Consider the following 16,614-nt stretch of genomic DNA (forward strand, 5'->3'; position numbering starts at 1 on the left):
GCTCACTTTAGCGTTTTGACATTTCCTTCCAGCTTTGCTTTTTCCCCCTACATTTGCTCTTTACAGGCTCTTTGTTATTATATGTGAAGTTACACAGCCCTGCGTTTTGTTTTTTTTTTTAATTAATTTATTTGACAGAGATCACAAGTAGACAGAGGGAGGAGGAAGCAGGCTCCCCGCTGAGCAGAGAGCCTGATGTGGGGGCTCGGTCCCAGGACCCTGGGGGCGTGGCCTGAGCTGAAGGCAGAGGCTTAACCCACTGAGACCCCCCAGGCGCCCCAAATCCTGCTTTTTAAGCTTATTTATTTTTTTATTAATCTCTACACCTAGTGTGGGACTTGAACTCATGACCCCAAGATCAAGAGTCGGCTGCTCTGCTGACTGAGCCAGCCGGGCGCCGCACGTTCTTGCCCCTTCCCCGTCTGCGCGGGCGTCTCCATGTGCACTTTCTATCGTTTCCCTTTTCCACGAGAGGCCTCAGTCCGCCGCAGCCTTTCTCTTGTTTGGTTTCCGGTTGATTCCAGATTTTTTCCGAAAAGCTGTTCCTGGCTTTACCAGCAAGGTCCAAGTACCTTTTCCAGACGGCAGGGTTTAGGATCGTGGGGCCTGCCCTGTTCTCACACTACAAACCCTGCATCATTATTTAAGCATAAATGAATATGTATATCTCTCAGGCTTGATTTTGAAGATTCAAACAGTTCTACTAAATAACATAGGTTTTAAATTTCTTTTATATTCTTTGAGGAGATACTAGTTGATTTTATCCCACTAGACAAATATGCTAAGAACATAACCAAGTGGTTCACTAGGGAAGAAATCTGGACAGCCAGCAAGCACACAAAGCCAATGTTCAGCTCAATCCACTGATAATTAGAGGAAATACTGATCAAAGGCCACCGCCTCACTGTTGCTCATCACGCAGACCCAGATGAACCAGAGTGCGGGGACCTGGCGCCGGGGAAAACCGGGCCATTTATTCTCAGGGCATTTTGGGGCGGGGAGGGGACTGTAAATGAGGTGGCGTGTTCTTTCTGCAGGGGAGTTTGGTGAAATGCCTGGAAAGGCCCAGAAAAGTAAATACCTTTACCCACAATTCCACTCACTAGGTAAAATCGAATAGGCAAGTTAATGATAAAATAATTGGAGCAAAGATATATGTACGTGGGTTTCTACTCTAGCATCGATTATAATAGCGACAAAACTGCAAGAGACCAGATTGTGCAAGAGTATGAGACAGTAACTCACTGAATAAACAGATTATGTGTATGTTGTACACCTTGACACAGGCCCATACAGCCAGCTGTCGGGAAGGCGGCAGTATGCATCACTGACGGGCACAGTTGTCCCCCGGCATTAGTGAGGGCCAAGAGAAGTTAGATCGCAAGTATGATAAATTGCCCTATTTTGGTTTTAAAGAAATACGTATGTGTAGCTCAAAGTCTAGAAGGTTATACACGGACATGTTCACAGGAGTTAGTAGGTTCTAGAATTAAGGGTATTATTTTTTTCTTCCCTAAGTTGTTATATGAGCAGTATTTACAGTATGATAAAAAAAAAATTTTAAACAGCATATAGTGTTTTGTAGCTGGGAAATAACTAGATTATTGGTCTAAATCAGATTTAATAGCAAATGTTGAGTGCGAGGACACCCATCGCTTGCTAAGTGATTTGTGTTACACAGACTGAGTTCCTAGTGTGATTTACTGGGTCAGAGTATGTGCTTTGAAGTACATATAGATTGTCCATTTATTCCTTTTCCCAAAGTGCGTCCCTAATTAGACCGGTGATGGTGCTGTCGGGGATACGTGTGTGGCGCAGGCCTGCAGGCCCGAGGGCCGCAGCTTGGGGTCCCCCAGGGCCAGGCCTCTGTGACCCCCACCCTGTGGGGAGAGGATTCTTGAAGAGGATCAGCCTGTCTTCCACGTAGCCCTGGGAGACACTTAGGGCGAAGGGGCCGTTTGTGCTTTCGTTTGCAGACGGTGGACTGCGAGGAAGGAAGCGAGGACGACGAGTCGCTGCGGGAAATGGTGGAGCTGGCGGCGCGGAGGCTCTACGAGGCGCTCACCCCCGCTCACTGACGACCAGACGGCTCCGGATCCCAGAATGCTTTTTCTTAACGCTTGACTCCACTTCTGTTACTTAAAATACATGAGTTTCTTGGGAGTAGCCTAGTTACCTGTGATCTCGAATAGCCTCAATTCCAGCAGCTGGAGTGCTACTAAATTAGCAACTAATGTGTCCGTTATTCCAGAACTACTGAATAAACTATTATTTTAGAATTTGATTCTGCTTCTAGGCACGTGTGCTGCTGCCAGTGAAACCTTCCAGATCTGCTTGTAGCAGCCCAATCAGAATGTCTTGGTGTCCTTTTTAAGAAAACGCATGATGGCTTGTATTTTCAATTTTGTATTCTGAGTGGGAATAGAGATTATCACTCAAGTGCCTTTCGGTTTCTTCCTTCCTGATACTCTTGGCAAATTCCTTAATTTTTACATTTGAAAAATTAAGGCTTTTGGGATTCAGTGATACTTTCTTTGTGTAGTATCTACACATGCAATTCAGAAATACTCAGGCTATTATTTTTATGCCTCAAGCTCCAGGGGATTCAGGTGTGAGTTGTGGAATTGCTCTGTGTATAAATTAAATCACTAGGCCAGTTTCCTGAAGCGCCTGTAATTCAGACTTGTGATAACTGGACACAGGAGTGTGGGGGGCGGTGTGCTGTGGGAGCAAGTCAGTCGGGGTGTTCCTTGGGGTCCGCTTACACGCACAGGTCTGACTGCCCTGTCAGGGAGCGAGCACGCGCGGAAGCTTGCCCTCACCTTCACGCCCACCTTGAGAGTCGGTCACACGCACCATCAAGCTGAAGGTCTTCGCCACAGTCTCTAAATTCCACTGACCCTGTTAGTGACTTGCAGCCACCAAGCGCTCCTTCTCTGCATTGCTGTGACAAGCTTGAGTGCACAAATCCGAAATTTTACTTTAATTATTTATTTCTGTAAGATACCCTACTTTTGTCTCTGGCCCAAACCAAAGCTCTAAGGGTCACCTTTTGTGTCACCTAAGATTTTGCTATGATAGACTTTTAAAAAAGATTTTAGTTTACAGAAAGCAAGAGAACCAGCAAGAGGGGCAGAGGGAGAGGGAGAGAATCCCAAGCAGACCGCTGCCCACCACGGAGTGCAAAGCGGGGCTCGATCTCACGACCTAAGCCGAAATCCAGAGTCAGGCACTCAACCAACAGAGCCTCGCCAGCGCCCCTGTTTTGAGAGATTTAAAACGAGAGATTTTAATTTAAAAAAAAAAAAAACTATGTATCTTAATAAGACAGAATATGTACAGTAAAAAGGGAATGTGCCTTTCCCCCTAGTCCCTCTCCCTGAGGTGACCGATTTAAGGATTCTAAACTGCTCAAGTCTCCCCTCGTCTTCTCAAGGTGGCTCCGAGTCCCAGTCAGCCTGGCCCCTCCGGTTCCTGCCACAGCACGCGCGCGCACGCACACACACACACACACACACACACACAGCCACAGCACACGCGCGCGCACACACACACACACACACCCTCCGTTGGACTCCGGAAACACACGCACCTGCTCTCAAGCCCTCCCTGCTGAAGGCCCGCCAGAGCTTCGCTGTCCTTAGGGTCAAGTCCAAACGCCTTAGCTAAGCCAGCTGTTCTCAACCTTGGCTACCTGCGGGAGTCGCCTGCGGGCAGTAAAAACTGACGGAGGCGCACCTCGCGGCATCGGACGTCAAGTTCGTTGGTCCGGAGTGAGGGTCCTCTCCGAGCACATTCGGAAGCTCCCCACGATTCTAGTGGAAGATGGGGAGCTGCTGGCGCGGAGACTTGAGGCTGTGCGTCGCGCCTCCCGCCTCTCCGGCTCCCGCCAGGCGCCCCGCACGCCCCAGCCGCGGCGCGGTAGGTCTGCGGGGCGCCGCGGCGCGTGCCCGCCGGGTTCTCCGTGCTCAGGTGTTTCAGAACAGGCTTCTGGCTCGTTTTCTAGCGGCGGCCGTCGTCCTGCGGGCCGCAGCTGGGGCGACAAGGGCTCTGAGCACACTCGAGCCCTGGAGCTCCTGGGGGTCTTCGAAGTAGCCGCCGCCGACCCCACCCGCCCCGTGGCTCGGTCCTTGGCCCCTCGGGCGTCCGGCCGGGCACCTGCTCAAATCCCCCGCCCCCCATCTTGCCCCGGCCCGCCTTCAGCAAGAACCCGGTTCCTAGTGATCGTAGATGCTTCTGCCCTTCACCCTGCTCGTCGGCTGCGGCCCCCCTTCCCTCATGTCTCCCCGCTCCTGCAAACCCCATCTTCGTCCTTGACCGGTCCGCCTTCTACAGACGTCTCAAGCTGTTCTTTAAGGTCAAAACCTCGATAAATGCTCGAGTCCGTTCACTGAACGCGGCGGCCGTGCGGTGGCCGCGCCCCTCGGAAGCACTTCCCCACGGTCTCCACACGCGGGCCTTTGGCGGAAACCTCCGGCCCCGCGTGGGGTCGGCGCTGGCTCGGGGGGCGGCGCCAGGCCACGCCCCCTTCGGGCCCCCCGCCGGGGCGCGGGCAGGTGCGGGCCCAGGCCGCCCCGCCCGGAGGGTCTGCGCGCTCCCGGGGGCAGAGGGCTGCGGGCGCCCCGCGCCTGACAGGACGAACGACGAGCAGCGAGTCCGACTGGGAAACGGACAAAAACGAGCGTCCCACGGGGCAACGGCCAGCGCACGGCCGGTCGCCAAAGGGGTTCAGTCCGTGCTGCCCCGGGAGCCCCGAGGGCAGTCACCCCGCGGGCGACGCTACCGCGACGGAGCCCCGCGCGCGGCCCCGCCCCCGGCCGCTCGCCCCGCCCCGGATATCCGGCCCGGCGCCGTCTCTCGGCTGGCGGCAATATGGCGCTGTGCGAGGCGGCGAGCGGCGGGGCTTCTCTGGCCTGGCCGCGGGTGTTGCTCTTCGGAGACTCCATCACCCAGGTACCGCCGCTCGGTCCTCACGTGGCGGGTCCCTCGGGCGCCCACGGCCGCGCCCTGCCCCGCTGAGAGAGCGGCGGGCCGGGCAGCTCCGCACCGGGCCCCCGTCCTGCCGTCTGCCCCGCGGCTAGCGAGGCCGCCTCCCCGCACCCCGCTTCCCCGCACCCCGCTTCCCCCGCACGGGCTGCCCGGAAGGCGGAGCGCCCCCGGGCCGGGATCCGCCCGGGGACGCCTGCAGCCTCCTGCAGCCGCCGCCTCCAGCGCGCCTTCGGGGCCCCGGCAGCGGTCCCCTTTCTGGTTGCCCCCGCCTTCGAGATGCCGGGGCGGGTGGCGCGGGACCTGCACGGCCGTTCGGTTGAGCCTGTTTTTCGGGCGGGGGGAGGTGCGGGGACTCGCCCCCGCCGCGCCTCGGAGTGTCAAAGTCCGAGGTCGCTGCTTTGCGTCAGGTTTCGGGATAGTCGGAGACCCGGTCCGAGGAGGGGCGCCTTGTGCTCACCTTAGAGTCTGTCTTTTGGGGACCGCGCTCTGTGTCCTGCGCGCAGCTTCCCTGCGGGGGCGCGGGGGCGCCTGGGTCCCCTGCTGAGGTTTCGTGCAGCCCGTTCCTCGCAGAAAACACTTGGAGCCAGGTTCGCCTCTGCTTCCTCTGGCGGAGCAAGCTGGGGAGGACTACAGCGTCTCCGGAGTAACGGGGCGGACCCCGTTTTCACCCCGTCCGGTTAAGGAAAAGGACACGTTCTACTGCGGGCAGGAAGGACGCTTTCAAAAATGACTCCCGCGGCGGCTTTTTTTTTTTTTTTCCTTATTTGGCTCTTCAAATATGACTTCCTCAACCACTTTCCTGTGTATGTACCACTTTTTAGGCAAATAGAGCAATAAGGGTTCTCCAGATTTATAAGAATGTATGTTTAAAAAAGGTTCACCCCGAGTTCTGTGATTAACTTCCTGATTCTTTTCGATTACGGAAATGCAGTTCAGCCTGGACCCTCTTTCTTAACTGAACATACAATCGATTTTTTCTCTCATACATAATTTTAAGTAGCTTTTCTAGGTAAAAATGACCAATGTTAGTTCTCAATAAAATGCAGACGACGGTCTCAGATGCAGTTGATAGGGACAGAAAGTCTGGGAGGAGGAGAGGAAAACAAAAGGAGCTGCTGACCAAAATATCCCTTTCTAACATGTGCCAATTACATCCATAAGTAGTAATGGACTTTTCCTTTTTCAGTTTTCTTTCCAGCAGGGTGGATGGGGAGCATCACTGGCTGACAAGCTGGTCAGGTGAGAATAGTTTCTAGATTGATAATCGAGTGTTTATTGATGGAAAGCTGTAGCTGCATCCCAGAAGAGAGCGTGAATGATAGCGTTTCAAACGGTAAATCCCTCCTTTGTCTTTGCAGGCCTTTCCTGGTTAGTATATACAGGGTTGGGGAAGGGAAGGGGGAAGGGCAGGTGCTCGGGGTTCAGCAGAAGTTTTGTGGATATGAAATCAAACCCTAAAAGTTGTAGAAAAGATACTGGGGGTTTGGAGCCAAACACAGTTATTGACCATCTGAAGAAGACAAGTTCTTTTTCAATTATTACTGTGGGTGGGGTATGATTTAAACAAGTAGTGAGGAATTCAACTGAAAGAAAGCAAAGTATATTCATAAACCAAAGTTAGAGTCATTTTTGGGTAGAGGATTTTGTCCCCCCAGATTCTCTTTATAAAATAGGTCAGAAATAGTAATGATCTTGGCATTCTGTTTGCCAGACGTAGTGTAAGCTTGTGCTAAGGAAGTCATCAAACAGGGAACACTGCCCCAATTCAGGAGGTTAAAAAATACTTAGAAATATTTTCCACATTTAAAACACTAAACACAACTATTTAGAATATCGGTCCACTGATCAGATCGGAGTTTTGTCTTCTCCTTTAGAAGAAATAAGCAGGATGTACTACCAGTTTATTAATATTTGAAAATTTTCACCAGTATAATTAATATACCATGAAAATGTATTTTATTTCCAAATGTGAAATGTGTTTTAAAATGTCTTCACTTTCTCCTTCATTTTTATGCCCTAAACAAGAAATGAAAAAATTGACCTTCCCAACTTTTTCTGTTCCCAAGTTCCACCCTATTTAAGTGGGCTTAATCTAGAAACATGGAATTATCACTCAGTTTTCCCTTTTGTAAAATGGGAGAGTTATAATTGCTAAGTTTTACTGAGTGCTTACCAAGTGCCAGAAACTAAAATGCTTCATGTGCATTAACTCATTGAATCTTTATAACCACCCTGGGATGGAGAGGGTTTTAACAAGGTCACTCACAGCTAAGAAGTGGCAGGTGGTGTGGCTCCTGAGCCCTGGGTCCTGAGCCTCCGGAGACAAGGTCACCTGCTTTCTTATTGGAAATGCTAATGTGAGCTCGCTTGGGCACCTGGGACTTGGCAGTGCTCACTAAATAGTAGCTTTTACATTTAGTAATCCCATAACTGTTTAATTGGCCTATTAACCTTTTCTGAAAAGCTAAATAACTCAAGTAGCCTGGAAAGCGCATCTCAAATGTTTTACCAACACATAATTTTTACCAGGAAACCAAATGTTTCCTAGTGACTAATTTTAGTACTAAAATCCTGTGAGAATTGATAGTTTACACCTATGCTTGCTAGAAGACCACTCAGAAGTTATTTTTCAGAATTGAGAGCAATTACAAGAAAAGACAGTCGGAGACCGTGTGTGGTCTGGCCTGTTGCCTCCCGACTGCGGACAAGCATCCTGTTGAGGCCCGCGGGGCGGCGTGGCTGCTGGCTGAGCCCACGGAGAGGCTGCACCTCAGTGAACTCTTACCCCTTTGGGCTCCACACCCGCCGCCGCCACCCCACCCCTGCCTGGAGTGCCCGCCTCTGCTGGGCATGCGCACCCCGGCCCTGTTCACTGGAGTATTAGAAACTAAAATGCCACAGTGGGGCAGCAGAACCCAGGCGTAGGGGGCCCCTGTACTTTCCCTGGGTCCACCGGGGGAACCGGGGGGCTATGGTTGGTGCTGACAGGTATGGGGGGCTGCGGGGGTGAGAGGCCAGGCAGTTCCACTCCCCCCTCCCTTTTTAGCGTCAGAACCGCGTTCTTTCTGGTCCACCCAAACCACTGGCACTTAGGTGGGCATTTCCATCTTTAGCTATGCAAGCCGTTAGGGTGAATTTTCTTTTTAAGGATTTCAGAGGAAGAGAGAAAAAAAATGAGTGGATGGGGGAGGGGGCAGAGAGAGGCACAGGCAGACTCCCCGCGGAGTGCAGGGGAGGGAGGAGGGGGGCGGTGGATCTCAACCCCAAGATCCGGACCTGAGTGGAAACCAAGAGTCAGAAGCTCCACCCACTGAGCCACCCAGGCGCCTCGGGGTGAATTTTCAGTGTCTGCTTCAGCCGCTTGCACAGCCCTGAACTGATTCACGGCTGGTTTGGTGGTTTTTTTGAAGTGTAATTAACATACACTGTTATGTTAGTTTCAGGTGGACTGATTCAGTGTTAAATGTAACCCAGTTTCCAAGCTGTACAGTTAAATTAGGCGCTACTGTGAGTGCCCGTCCGTGCGCTGGCTGCATGGAGAGCAGGAACTCAAGTACATCATCGTGTCCCACAGGGACATCGTCTGTGTTTTAGCGTTAAGCATTCTAATAATTCTTAAATCTGTTTAAATCCTTTTAAATTTTACTGATATATTTTCATTGGGTTCTTTAGCCGTATGTCAGTATTTCTTTAACCAAAAACACTTGAAGTATTTGGAGGAGTTAGAATAAACTCAGCTTTTTCAGTTTATTAAAGCTCCTGCTGTTTGCTTTTTTTTTTTTTTAAGATTTTATTTATTTAACTGACAGAGATCACAAGTAGGGAGAGAGGCAGGCAGAGAGAGGGGAAGGGAAGCAGGCTCCCTGCTGAGCAGAGAGCCCTATGCCAGGCTTGATCCCAGGACCCTGGGGACCATGACCTGAGCCAAAGGCAGACGCTTCAACCCACTGAGCCACCCAGGTGCCCCCAAACCATGTCTTTAAGGAAGCAAAACAAACACTACAGGCATGTACATAAAAGTATATATATTAAAATTATTGACTCAAGACCACGGGGTGGGGGGGGGGACACCAATGATGATGTGTCCATGTAGGTCTATCACTTTCAACAACTGTGCCACCAGGGGGTGAGGGGGGCCTGTGCATATGGGGGGCAGGAGTGTGCAGGAACTCTGTTCCTTTGCATTTGCCGCACCCCTAAAATGACTCTCAAAAAATAGTCTGTAAAAAAGTCCCAGAAATCTATATATGATGTCCCCAAATAACCACTGTTAGCCTCAAGCCCCAGCTTTTGACTTTCTGCCCAGGATTGCTCAGATTGACACCAGTCTGCTGTGACCTCCCGGTGACAGGACCTCCCTCCCCACCCCCGACATGAGTCTGCGAGTCAGCAGATAAGATGCTTGGCCCCTTTGCTGTTACTTATCACCCTTCTCGTCAAGGAAAGACAACCTAGATTCTGGAAAGACTTAAGGATGCCACGTTCGACAACATGACTGCTCTGAGCACCCGGCCGGCTCAGTCCAGAGAGCCTGCAACTCTTGATCTCGAGGTCATGAGTTTGAGCCTGCGTTGGGTGTTGAGGGGACTTAAAGTTTTAAAAAGTGAAAGCCGCTCAGAGCCACGGGACATCAGCAGGTGCCACGGCCTGGAGGGTGCATACTGGGGGCTCATTGCAGAGGCGCTAGAAACTGTTCTTTGCCCACAATTCATTTTTTAAATTCTTCATTTCAGAAAATGTGATGTTCTGAATCGCGGATTTTCAGGTTATAATACCCGATGGGCCAAAATCATTCTTCCAAGATTAATCACGAAAGGGAACAGTCTGGACAGCCCAGCAGCAGTTACAATTTTCTTTGGTGCCAATGACAGTGCGCTGAAAGGTAAAGGCATTCTTAGGGTTTTCTAATTAATTTTTAGCTATTTTGTGTTGAGAAAGTGCATGTGTGTGAGCACGCACGTCTGGGGGGGCGGGGTCAGAGAGGGAGATTTTTTTTTTTTAATATTTTATTTATGTGGGAGAGAGCACAAGTGGGGTGAGGGGCAGAGGGAAAAGCAGGCTCTGCATGAAGCAGGGAGCCCAACGTGGAGCTTGACCCCAGAACCATGACCTGAGGCGAAGGCAGATGCTTAACGGACTGGGTCCCCCAGGTGCCCTGGAAGGGATTTCCAAAGCTCTCATACTTGGAGCTGCCGAGTGTGGAGTGAGATGGGCACACGCTTACGGAACTGGTGGGGAAACTTGGGATCTTTCTGGAAAGATACTGGCGGCATGCGTCAAAGGACTTCCGCTACCTAGAAATGCAGCCTGACACTCCGGCGGCCAGGCGGCCGCGACACCCGTAGGAGCCTCCCCAGCAGTGAACGCGGGGGAGTCGCGTGGCGAAGTGGCCACGCCGAGCTGGTCCCCCAGCAGCCGACCGTGTTTGAGGGCCACTCACGGACACATAAGTGCCCCCGTGTTCCATGAGAGGAGAACAGGGTGGCTCCGCGCGCTCCGTGTCCTCTCTGTGTTTGGAGGCGCTTGGGTCAACACGAAGCGCTTCGCAGCATCCGGCAGCCGCCGGGGAGCTCTGCGTGGGGGAACCACGGGTGCTTGGGTTTGCTCCTGTCACTGCACCCACGTGTGGCCTGCTGGGGGCCCGTGAGAGTCCCCGCACACTGCACGGGAGCCGGGTCGGCGGGGAGCCTGCACGGCCCAAACAGTGGACTCCACAGTGGCCGCGTGTCCAGTGAGCGCGCGGCCCCGGCTCCGGTGCGCCACGCGCCTCGTGAAGGTCGTTTCCACGGTCCCTATGGGGGGACCCGGTTCTCCCCCTCGTGTGACCCGTGAGATGTGAGCGCGGAGAGGCTGAGCAGGGCCCCCAGCCAGGGCTTCGGGGGTCTGGGGGTCCGCGGCGTGAAGAGCCGCCCACACCGGCCTGGTTTCTGTCCTTGTGCCAAACCAGCAATGTCAGGAGTCCCGGGATCTGTGACCCCATCTCCACCTTCACTGCGGTCACCTGGAGCAGGCGCGTGTGTGCAGTGTCTGTGTGTGTCCCCCCACCCCAACAGACGAGAACCCCAAGCAGCACGTCCCGCTGGCCGAGTACGCAGCGAACCTGCACACCATGGTGCGACAGCTGTCTGCCGCCGGCGTGCCCGCGAGCCGCGTGGTCCTCGTCACGCCGCCCCCGCTCTGTGAGGCCGCGTGGGAGCAGGAGTGCCTGCTGCAGGGTGAGCGCCGGGCCGCGGTGGCGGCGGGGGGATGGGGGTCCCGGGCTCAGGCCACAGCTGCCACGGGTCTCTGGCTGCGCCGGGTCTGCGGGGCCTGAGCTGGTCCCGCAGGAGCCCACATGCACACGTGGCCAAGAGCCTGCAGCGGCGCTGAACCCTGATGTCCCCACACGGGGTGGCCTCTGGACTTCGCAGCCGCTGCTTTGCTCATTTGTGTGTGAACGTGGCTCCTTCTGCCTCGCCTGTGCCCCCGCCCTTGGCAGCGGGACCGCTTCTGCGCCTGGACCAAGGTGGCTCTGCGTTCTGGTGGGCACGGGCAGGCGCTATTGTCCTCCTGGGGTAGAGGGGACCATGTGTGGCTCTCCTGCTGCACCTGGAGGCACTTTGTCCCCACCGCTGCTCGTCTTGGTACCTCTAGGTGCTAAGTCAGAACCTGGCCAGGTGCTCTGGACACAGAAGTGACCGGAATCCGGTTCCTGCCTATGGCAGTAGGGAGGGCAGCAGTGCGAGTGGGGGTCTGACGGACGGACTGAAACCGTCATTCACAGTGTGGAAGCAGAATCTAGAGATGTCCAGAAAGTTCCCCAAAGGAGGTAAACAGGGCAAGTTTACCCTAAGAGGGCAGACAGGGAGGAAGGGGCCTCCACTGTCCACGGCATCTGAAGGGCAGCCCCAAGAAGCGGCTGAATCGAGGTCGTTCACTCTGGAGGGTGAAGTGGGGACCCCCAGCGGCCCTCCTCCATGGCTTGGGAGCTGGTTCGTGCTAAGCCTGGACGAGCAGGCTGCCAGTTAGAGCTACGTCAGCGCTTCTCAGACTGCCGGTCGCAACCCATCCGTGGGTCCCAAAACTGGGCGTGACATTTTTTGAGAACAGAAAAAAGTCCGCATCTGGGACATAGTAGGCCTCGCTCTGTGAGACGCGTTCGGCTCCTGTAAATGCGGCTGGAGGCCTGGGAGGACCGCAGAGGTTCACCAGCTGGGTTTTGAGCCACAGGCTACGAGCAAGTTCTCCCGAAGACAGGCCCATAGGCGTCTTCCTGGCCACAGTGGTCTTGGAGCAAGGGCGGGTGGGAGCTGCCTGTACAGTCCCCACAGTCATAGCCCAGCCCTCTGCAGACATGTCCACAGCCCCTCCCCACTCCCTTCTCTGGCTGAACCCCAGCGAGCTTCACACCAGTGCCAGGGTCTCTCCTCACATACCCCAACTTGGGGTCTCTGCCTGGCATCCCCCTTGCTGGCCTCCGGCCCCCCTCTGGCCACCTCTGGCCTGCGTTCCAGCCAAGCAGACGGCCGCAGCAGGGCTCTCCTGCCTCTGACTTCCGGTCCGCTTCCCCTGTGGGGACCAGCCATGGCTCCCTCATCCCCACAGTCCTTGGTCCCGCGTCGGGTAGCACAGCACGCGGGGACCATCTTCCCCCAGTTGGGGCCGTCGGAGCGTGCCATGGCCGTGCCCAGAGAGGCATCCGGGTCAGCGGGTTGGCACAGGGCCAGCAGCCACCCACACACTCGCTCTCAACAGGCTGCAAATTAAATCGTCTGAACTCGGTTGTTGGCGAATACGCGGGCGCCTGTGTACAGGTAGCCCAGGACTGCGGGGTCGACGTGCTGGACCTGTGGACCCTGATGCAGAAAGACACTCAGGTACGTGGCTGGCTCGGGCCTCAGGGTGAGCACAAGCCCACAGACGGGACCCCGTTCTGAGTAGGCACGACCCTTGTCACTGTCACCACTTAAACCAGAAAGCCGGGGTTGGCGGGGGAACCCCTTCCCCAGCCCGGTTCCTCGGCTGCACCCAGCGGCTGGCGTCCATCTCCGGGACAGTCAGGAGTGAGCACAGAGTGAAATGAGCCAAAAATGGTTCACATTCAAGGACATGCAGGCCAACAAATTATTGTACTGCCCCAACCCCTATTAAAAAACTCATTAAAAGGTAAAAGGATGAACTTAAGCAGGCCGGGGGTGGGGAGCTAAAATTCATAGTTGGAGGGAGGTGGTTCCAAATCTTTTGTTTGAAGCCGGAAAGCCCACTTGCAACCATCAAAGGTGAAAGCTGGCCCCACAGAGCAGTACAGCCCCAGGACGGCAGTCGGACGCGTCCCCGTATCTGGTGTCCCCAGGACCAGGACCCGGCAGCCACCGTGCTGGGTGTTTCCCTTATGAGCCCAGCACCGGGCCTCCAGGCCTCTCCCAGACCTCGGCTGGGCCTGGCCCGCTTGGGGCGTCGCAGGCCAGGAGCAGCCGGAGTCCTGGCTTCGTCTGGGTTAAACGTCCATCCAGGAGGTCCGGGGCGGCTGTCCTGCTCCAGGAGGGAACCGTGCACTGCCGTGGGGGGCTCTTACAAGGTTCTTCGAGATTTTCTAGAGTGGGGTGGGAGGGGGCTTTCCTGAGATCTCCAAAATGGAGGGGGGGGCACCGAGGCCTGGGGAAGCGCTGGTCTGGGCGAGCTGTGGCCCAGCCGGCGCCAGCAGGGACAGGGGTGGGCTTGGGCAAAGCCTGCTCCCCAGGAGCAGCGGCTCTTGCTTGGGCCTGGGGGTACAAGTTCCTTCCACCTGGAAACCTGCCTGGACTAGGGGAGTCAGAAACTGTGGCCCTCGGGCCCGGAGCTCTCTTAACAACAGGTCATGGTTTTGACATTAAGGCACCGTGTCGGCTCATTCGGCCTCTTCCGTCTGAGGAGCCGGAACAATGGCTCGGGGCGGGGGGAGGGTGCACTGCACGGCCCGCGGGGTCACGGAGCTCCGTGTGCACAGGACAGTGAGCCGGCAGCCCACGAAGGGCTGGGGAGCAGCGGACCCCCGCGGTTAACTTCCCTGTTCCCTTGCAGGACTTCTCATCCTACCTGTCCGACGGGCTGCACTTGTCGCCAAAGGGAAATGAGTTTCTGTTCTCTCACCTCTGGCCTCTCATCGAGAAGCGAGTCTCCTGTCTGCCCTTGCTGCTCCCGTACTGGCGGGACATAGCGGAAGCCCGGCCGGAACGGAGTCTCCTGGGAGACGGGGACCATTAGCCGCAGAAAAGCCAGTCTGCCCGGTGACTTACAGACGCGGACAGTGCCACAAAGATCCCAGGATGCGTGGTCAGATCTGTGCTCGTGACCCTGGAACACGGAACCTCTGCCACCAAGATCAATAAAAGCCTTAGAATTTTTAGGGAAGCTCTGCCCCTCGGTGTGCTGTGTTGTGACAGCTGCCTGAGGCAGTGTCCTCGGTGCCCAGCTACGGAAGCAACCCTGGGTCGCCTGCTAACTGTATACATGGAAAAAAAAGTAAAGACAAGATTTGTTTAAAAAGTCTTAATTTTTATAAAAAACGATTTTCTTACATGGAGCTGGGAACCGTTCACTCTCACATACACCCACTCACCTATCAGATTCCAGGAGCGTAGTTAAACTATATGACGACTAGTTAAGACAGCAAACACCACAAGGTATCAGTTCAAGTATTAGTGTAACAGGCATCTGCGTAATGAACGTCCTTAGAAGAAAAGATTTGATTTGTCACAGGTTCAGTTAATTGCCCTCAAAATTTACAAATTATCTCTGTTAGAATGTGTCGGCTGCGAGCTCATTTCAGTACTGGGGCGGGGGGAGCTTTTAAGTCTTAATTTTAAGGAAATCAGAGTTCAGTTTGATGATTTTTATCCTTCACAAAGTAAATGCACACAGCCCTGAAGCCCTAAAGCAGGAAGTAACGCAGTGTCCCCTGCGGTCCCCACCCAGGGTGTGCAGGAGCCAGCTGTGGCGGCAGAAAGCCGCAGGCCCCAGGGAAGCAGCGGGCCCTCCCTGCTCAGCACAGCAGCTCGGCCTTTCACGACCACTGTTCTCTGATGAGAACCAGCTCACGTACCTCGTGGCCACTAGTGTTTGCAAAGAGGAAACCACGCTCTCGTTTCGAAGTCGTTCAGGTTTTGTGAATGGCGCTCGTTTTAAGGGCAGCAGTGGTACTAGACAGACTTAGAAAATATAAAACTTCCCGGCGAACTGGGGCCCTAAACAGTTGGCAGGAGTCTGTACATTCAGTTTGGCTACTTGTAAGCTAGACTGTTCTCATTCTAGAAAGTGCTAACCTCAGAATCTGGGAAACCGTGTTCACACATCTGTCTTGAGGAAGAAGCTGGGTGGTTCTCCCTGCTGGAGGCTCTGAGAATGCCTAAAGACAGAACCCACGGTTTAGAAAGAACCTGTAACTCCGTTTTCTCTCCTTTGTCTTTCCCTGAAGGCAAAAAATAAACTCTGTGTTCCAGTTGTCCTCACAAGTAACTGCTAAATGCCTCCCAAGGGTCAGCGGATCATTACAGTGTATTAAAAAACAAAAAACAAAAAAACCCCCAAAACTGATCTTAATCAGTGCTGTTCTCAATACAAAGGTAAATTTACAAAAATGTAAATATTCATAAACCTAATCCAGCTGTATTTTCTGCTTCTGCACCACAGGTTGAAGGGTATTTTAAAAACCAAAAAAAAAAAAAACTAAAACTTGAAAGCCTCAAAATAAGCCAGATTCACTTCACCTCTTCCAAAGGACAGGGGCCTCGGCACACAAGCAACTCCCGAGTGTGACGGGTCCAGACCCGCGACCGGCCTCCGCTGCGCGGTCCCTTCGTCCCCCGGCGACACGGCCCCGGGGCTCCCCAGTGCGCCGGCCGCCGCCCCACGCCGGGAGCCGCAGCCTAGCACTCGGTCTCCTTGCTGCCCACTCGGTTCTGCCGCTGCAGCCTGAACGAGGCGGCCTTCTCGCTTCTCGTCACCGGACGGCCGGTGAGGTCCTCGAAGGACTTGGCAGCGGTGCCGCTGTTGGGGAAGGGGTCCTTCTCGAAGCCGTCCTCGTCCGCGTGCGAGTCCGTACTGGGGTCCTCCTGGATCGTGTCCATTCTCTGGGGCTCCAGTTTGGGGGCGGCGGGGGGCGGCGGCGCGGAGGCGACCTGCAGGGGCTGCGGGCGGCCGGGCGTCTGGGGCGCGGGGAAGGGCTTGATGATGCGCACCGAGGCGGAGTCCATGCTGCTCAGCATCTCCACGTTCTGCGAAGAGCCCGAGTCAGACACCGACCCAGGTCCCACAGATCCACCCGTCCCGCACACGTAGCAGTCCCCTCGGGCACCGTGACCCCTCCCGCTAAACAAAGCCAGAGGTGAGGCTCCCCCACCTTCCACGTGTCCTACAACTGGCCACGTGAGTCCCAAAAGAGCGCTCAAGAAACAATCCTCAAGTCAGGGTCTCAAGACAGGGAAAGTCAAAACGTTAAACCAGGTCAGTGCTGACCAGCTAAGTCCGCGCCAGGGCGGGTACAGCCTCCCTCTCCGCTCAGCCTCCCTCCCGCCACTAAGGGCGGCTCCAGCCTGGACCCTTCCCACTGCAGGACGTCCCACAGGCAGAGACGCGCGGCTGCAGAGGCCGAGGGCCTCGCTGGGGCGA

General features: G+C 54.7%; 3 protein-coding genes and 1 long non-coding RNA gene across 10 annotated transcripts in view; 2 read left to right on the forward strand and 2 right to left on the reverse strand.

The window, feature by feature from the left end:
* CPSF3 (cleavage and polyadenylation specific factor 3) overlaps nucleotides 1–2,439 on the forward strand; it is a 44,141-nt gene extending 41,702 nt beyond the window's left edge. The window contains exon 18 of the mRNA XM_082743665.1: nucleotides 1,977–2,439. Coding sequence (XP_082599791.1) covers nucleotides 1,977–2,078 — 102 coding nt within the window. The 3' untranslated portion in view covers nucleotides 2,079–2,439. The remainder of the gene's footprint in view (nucleotides 1–1,976) is intronic.
* LOC309871022 lies at nucleotides 681–4,149 on the reverse strand. Its single transcript, XR_014314952.1, has 2 exons — nucleotides 3,593–4,149; nucleotides 681–3,260 (listed from the first exon to the last, which is right to left on the reverse strand). It is a non-coding gene; the product is annotated as an uncharacterized lncRNA (long non-coding RNA).
* A 668-nt stretch (nucleotides 4,150–4,817) lies between these two features.
* IAH1 (isoamyl acetate hydrolyzing esterase 1 (putative)) lies at nucleotides 4,818–14,493 on the forward strand. The gene is made up of 6 exons (XM_082743666.1): nucleotides 4,818–4,953; nucleotides 6,176–6,228; nucleotides 9,723–9,871; nucleotides 11,043–11,204; nucleotides 12,724–12,845; nucleotides 14,029–14,493. Exons 1-6 carry the CDS (start codon nucleotides 4,873–4,875, stop codon nucleotides 14,209–14,211), a joined length of 750 nt encoding a protein of 249 aa, XP_082599792.1. The 5' UTR covers nucleotides 4,818–4,872; the 3' UTR covers nucleotides 14,212–14,493.
* Nucleotides 14,482–16,614, reverse strand: part of ADAM17 (ADAM metallopeptidase domain 17) — a 53,069-nt gene continuing 50,936 nt past the window's right edge. For all 7 annotated transcript variants that reach the window (XM_082743660.1, XM_082743658.1, XM_082743659.1 and 4 more), the window contains one exon: nucleotides 14,482–16,220. In XM_082743660.1, coding sequence (XP_082599786.1) covers nucleotides 15,873–16,220 — 348 coding nt within the window. In that variant the 3' untranslated portion in view covers nucleotides 14,482–15,872. The remainder of the gene's footprint in view (nucleotides 16,221–16,614) is intronic.

The sequence above is a fragment of the Mustela nivalis genome (genome assembly GCF_964662115.1).
Source record: "Mustela nivalis genome assembly, chromosome: 8".
Classification (NCBI taxonomy): domain Eukaryota; kingdom Metazoa; phylum Chordata; class Mammalia; order Carnivora; family Mustelidae; genus Mustela; species Mustela nivalis.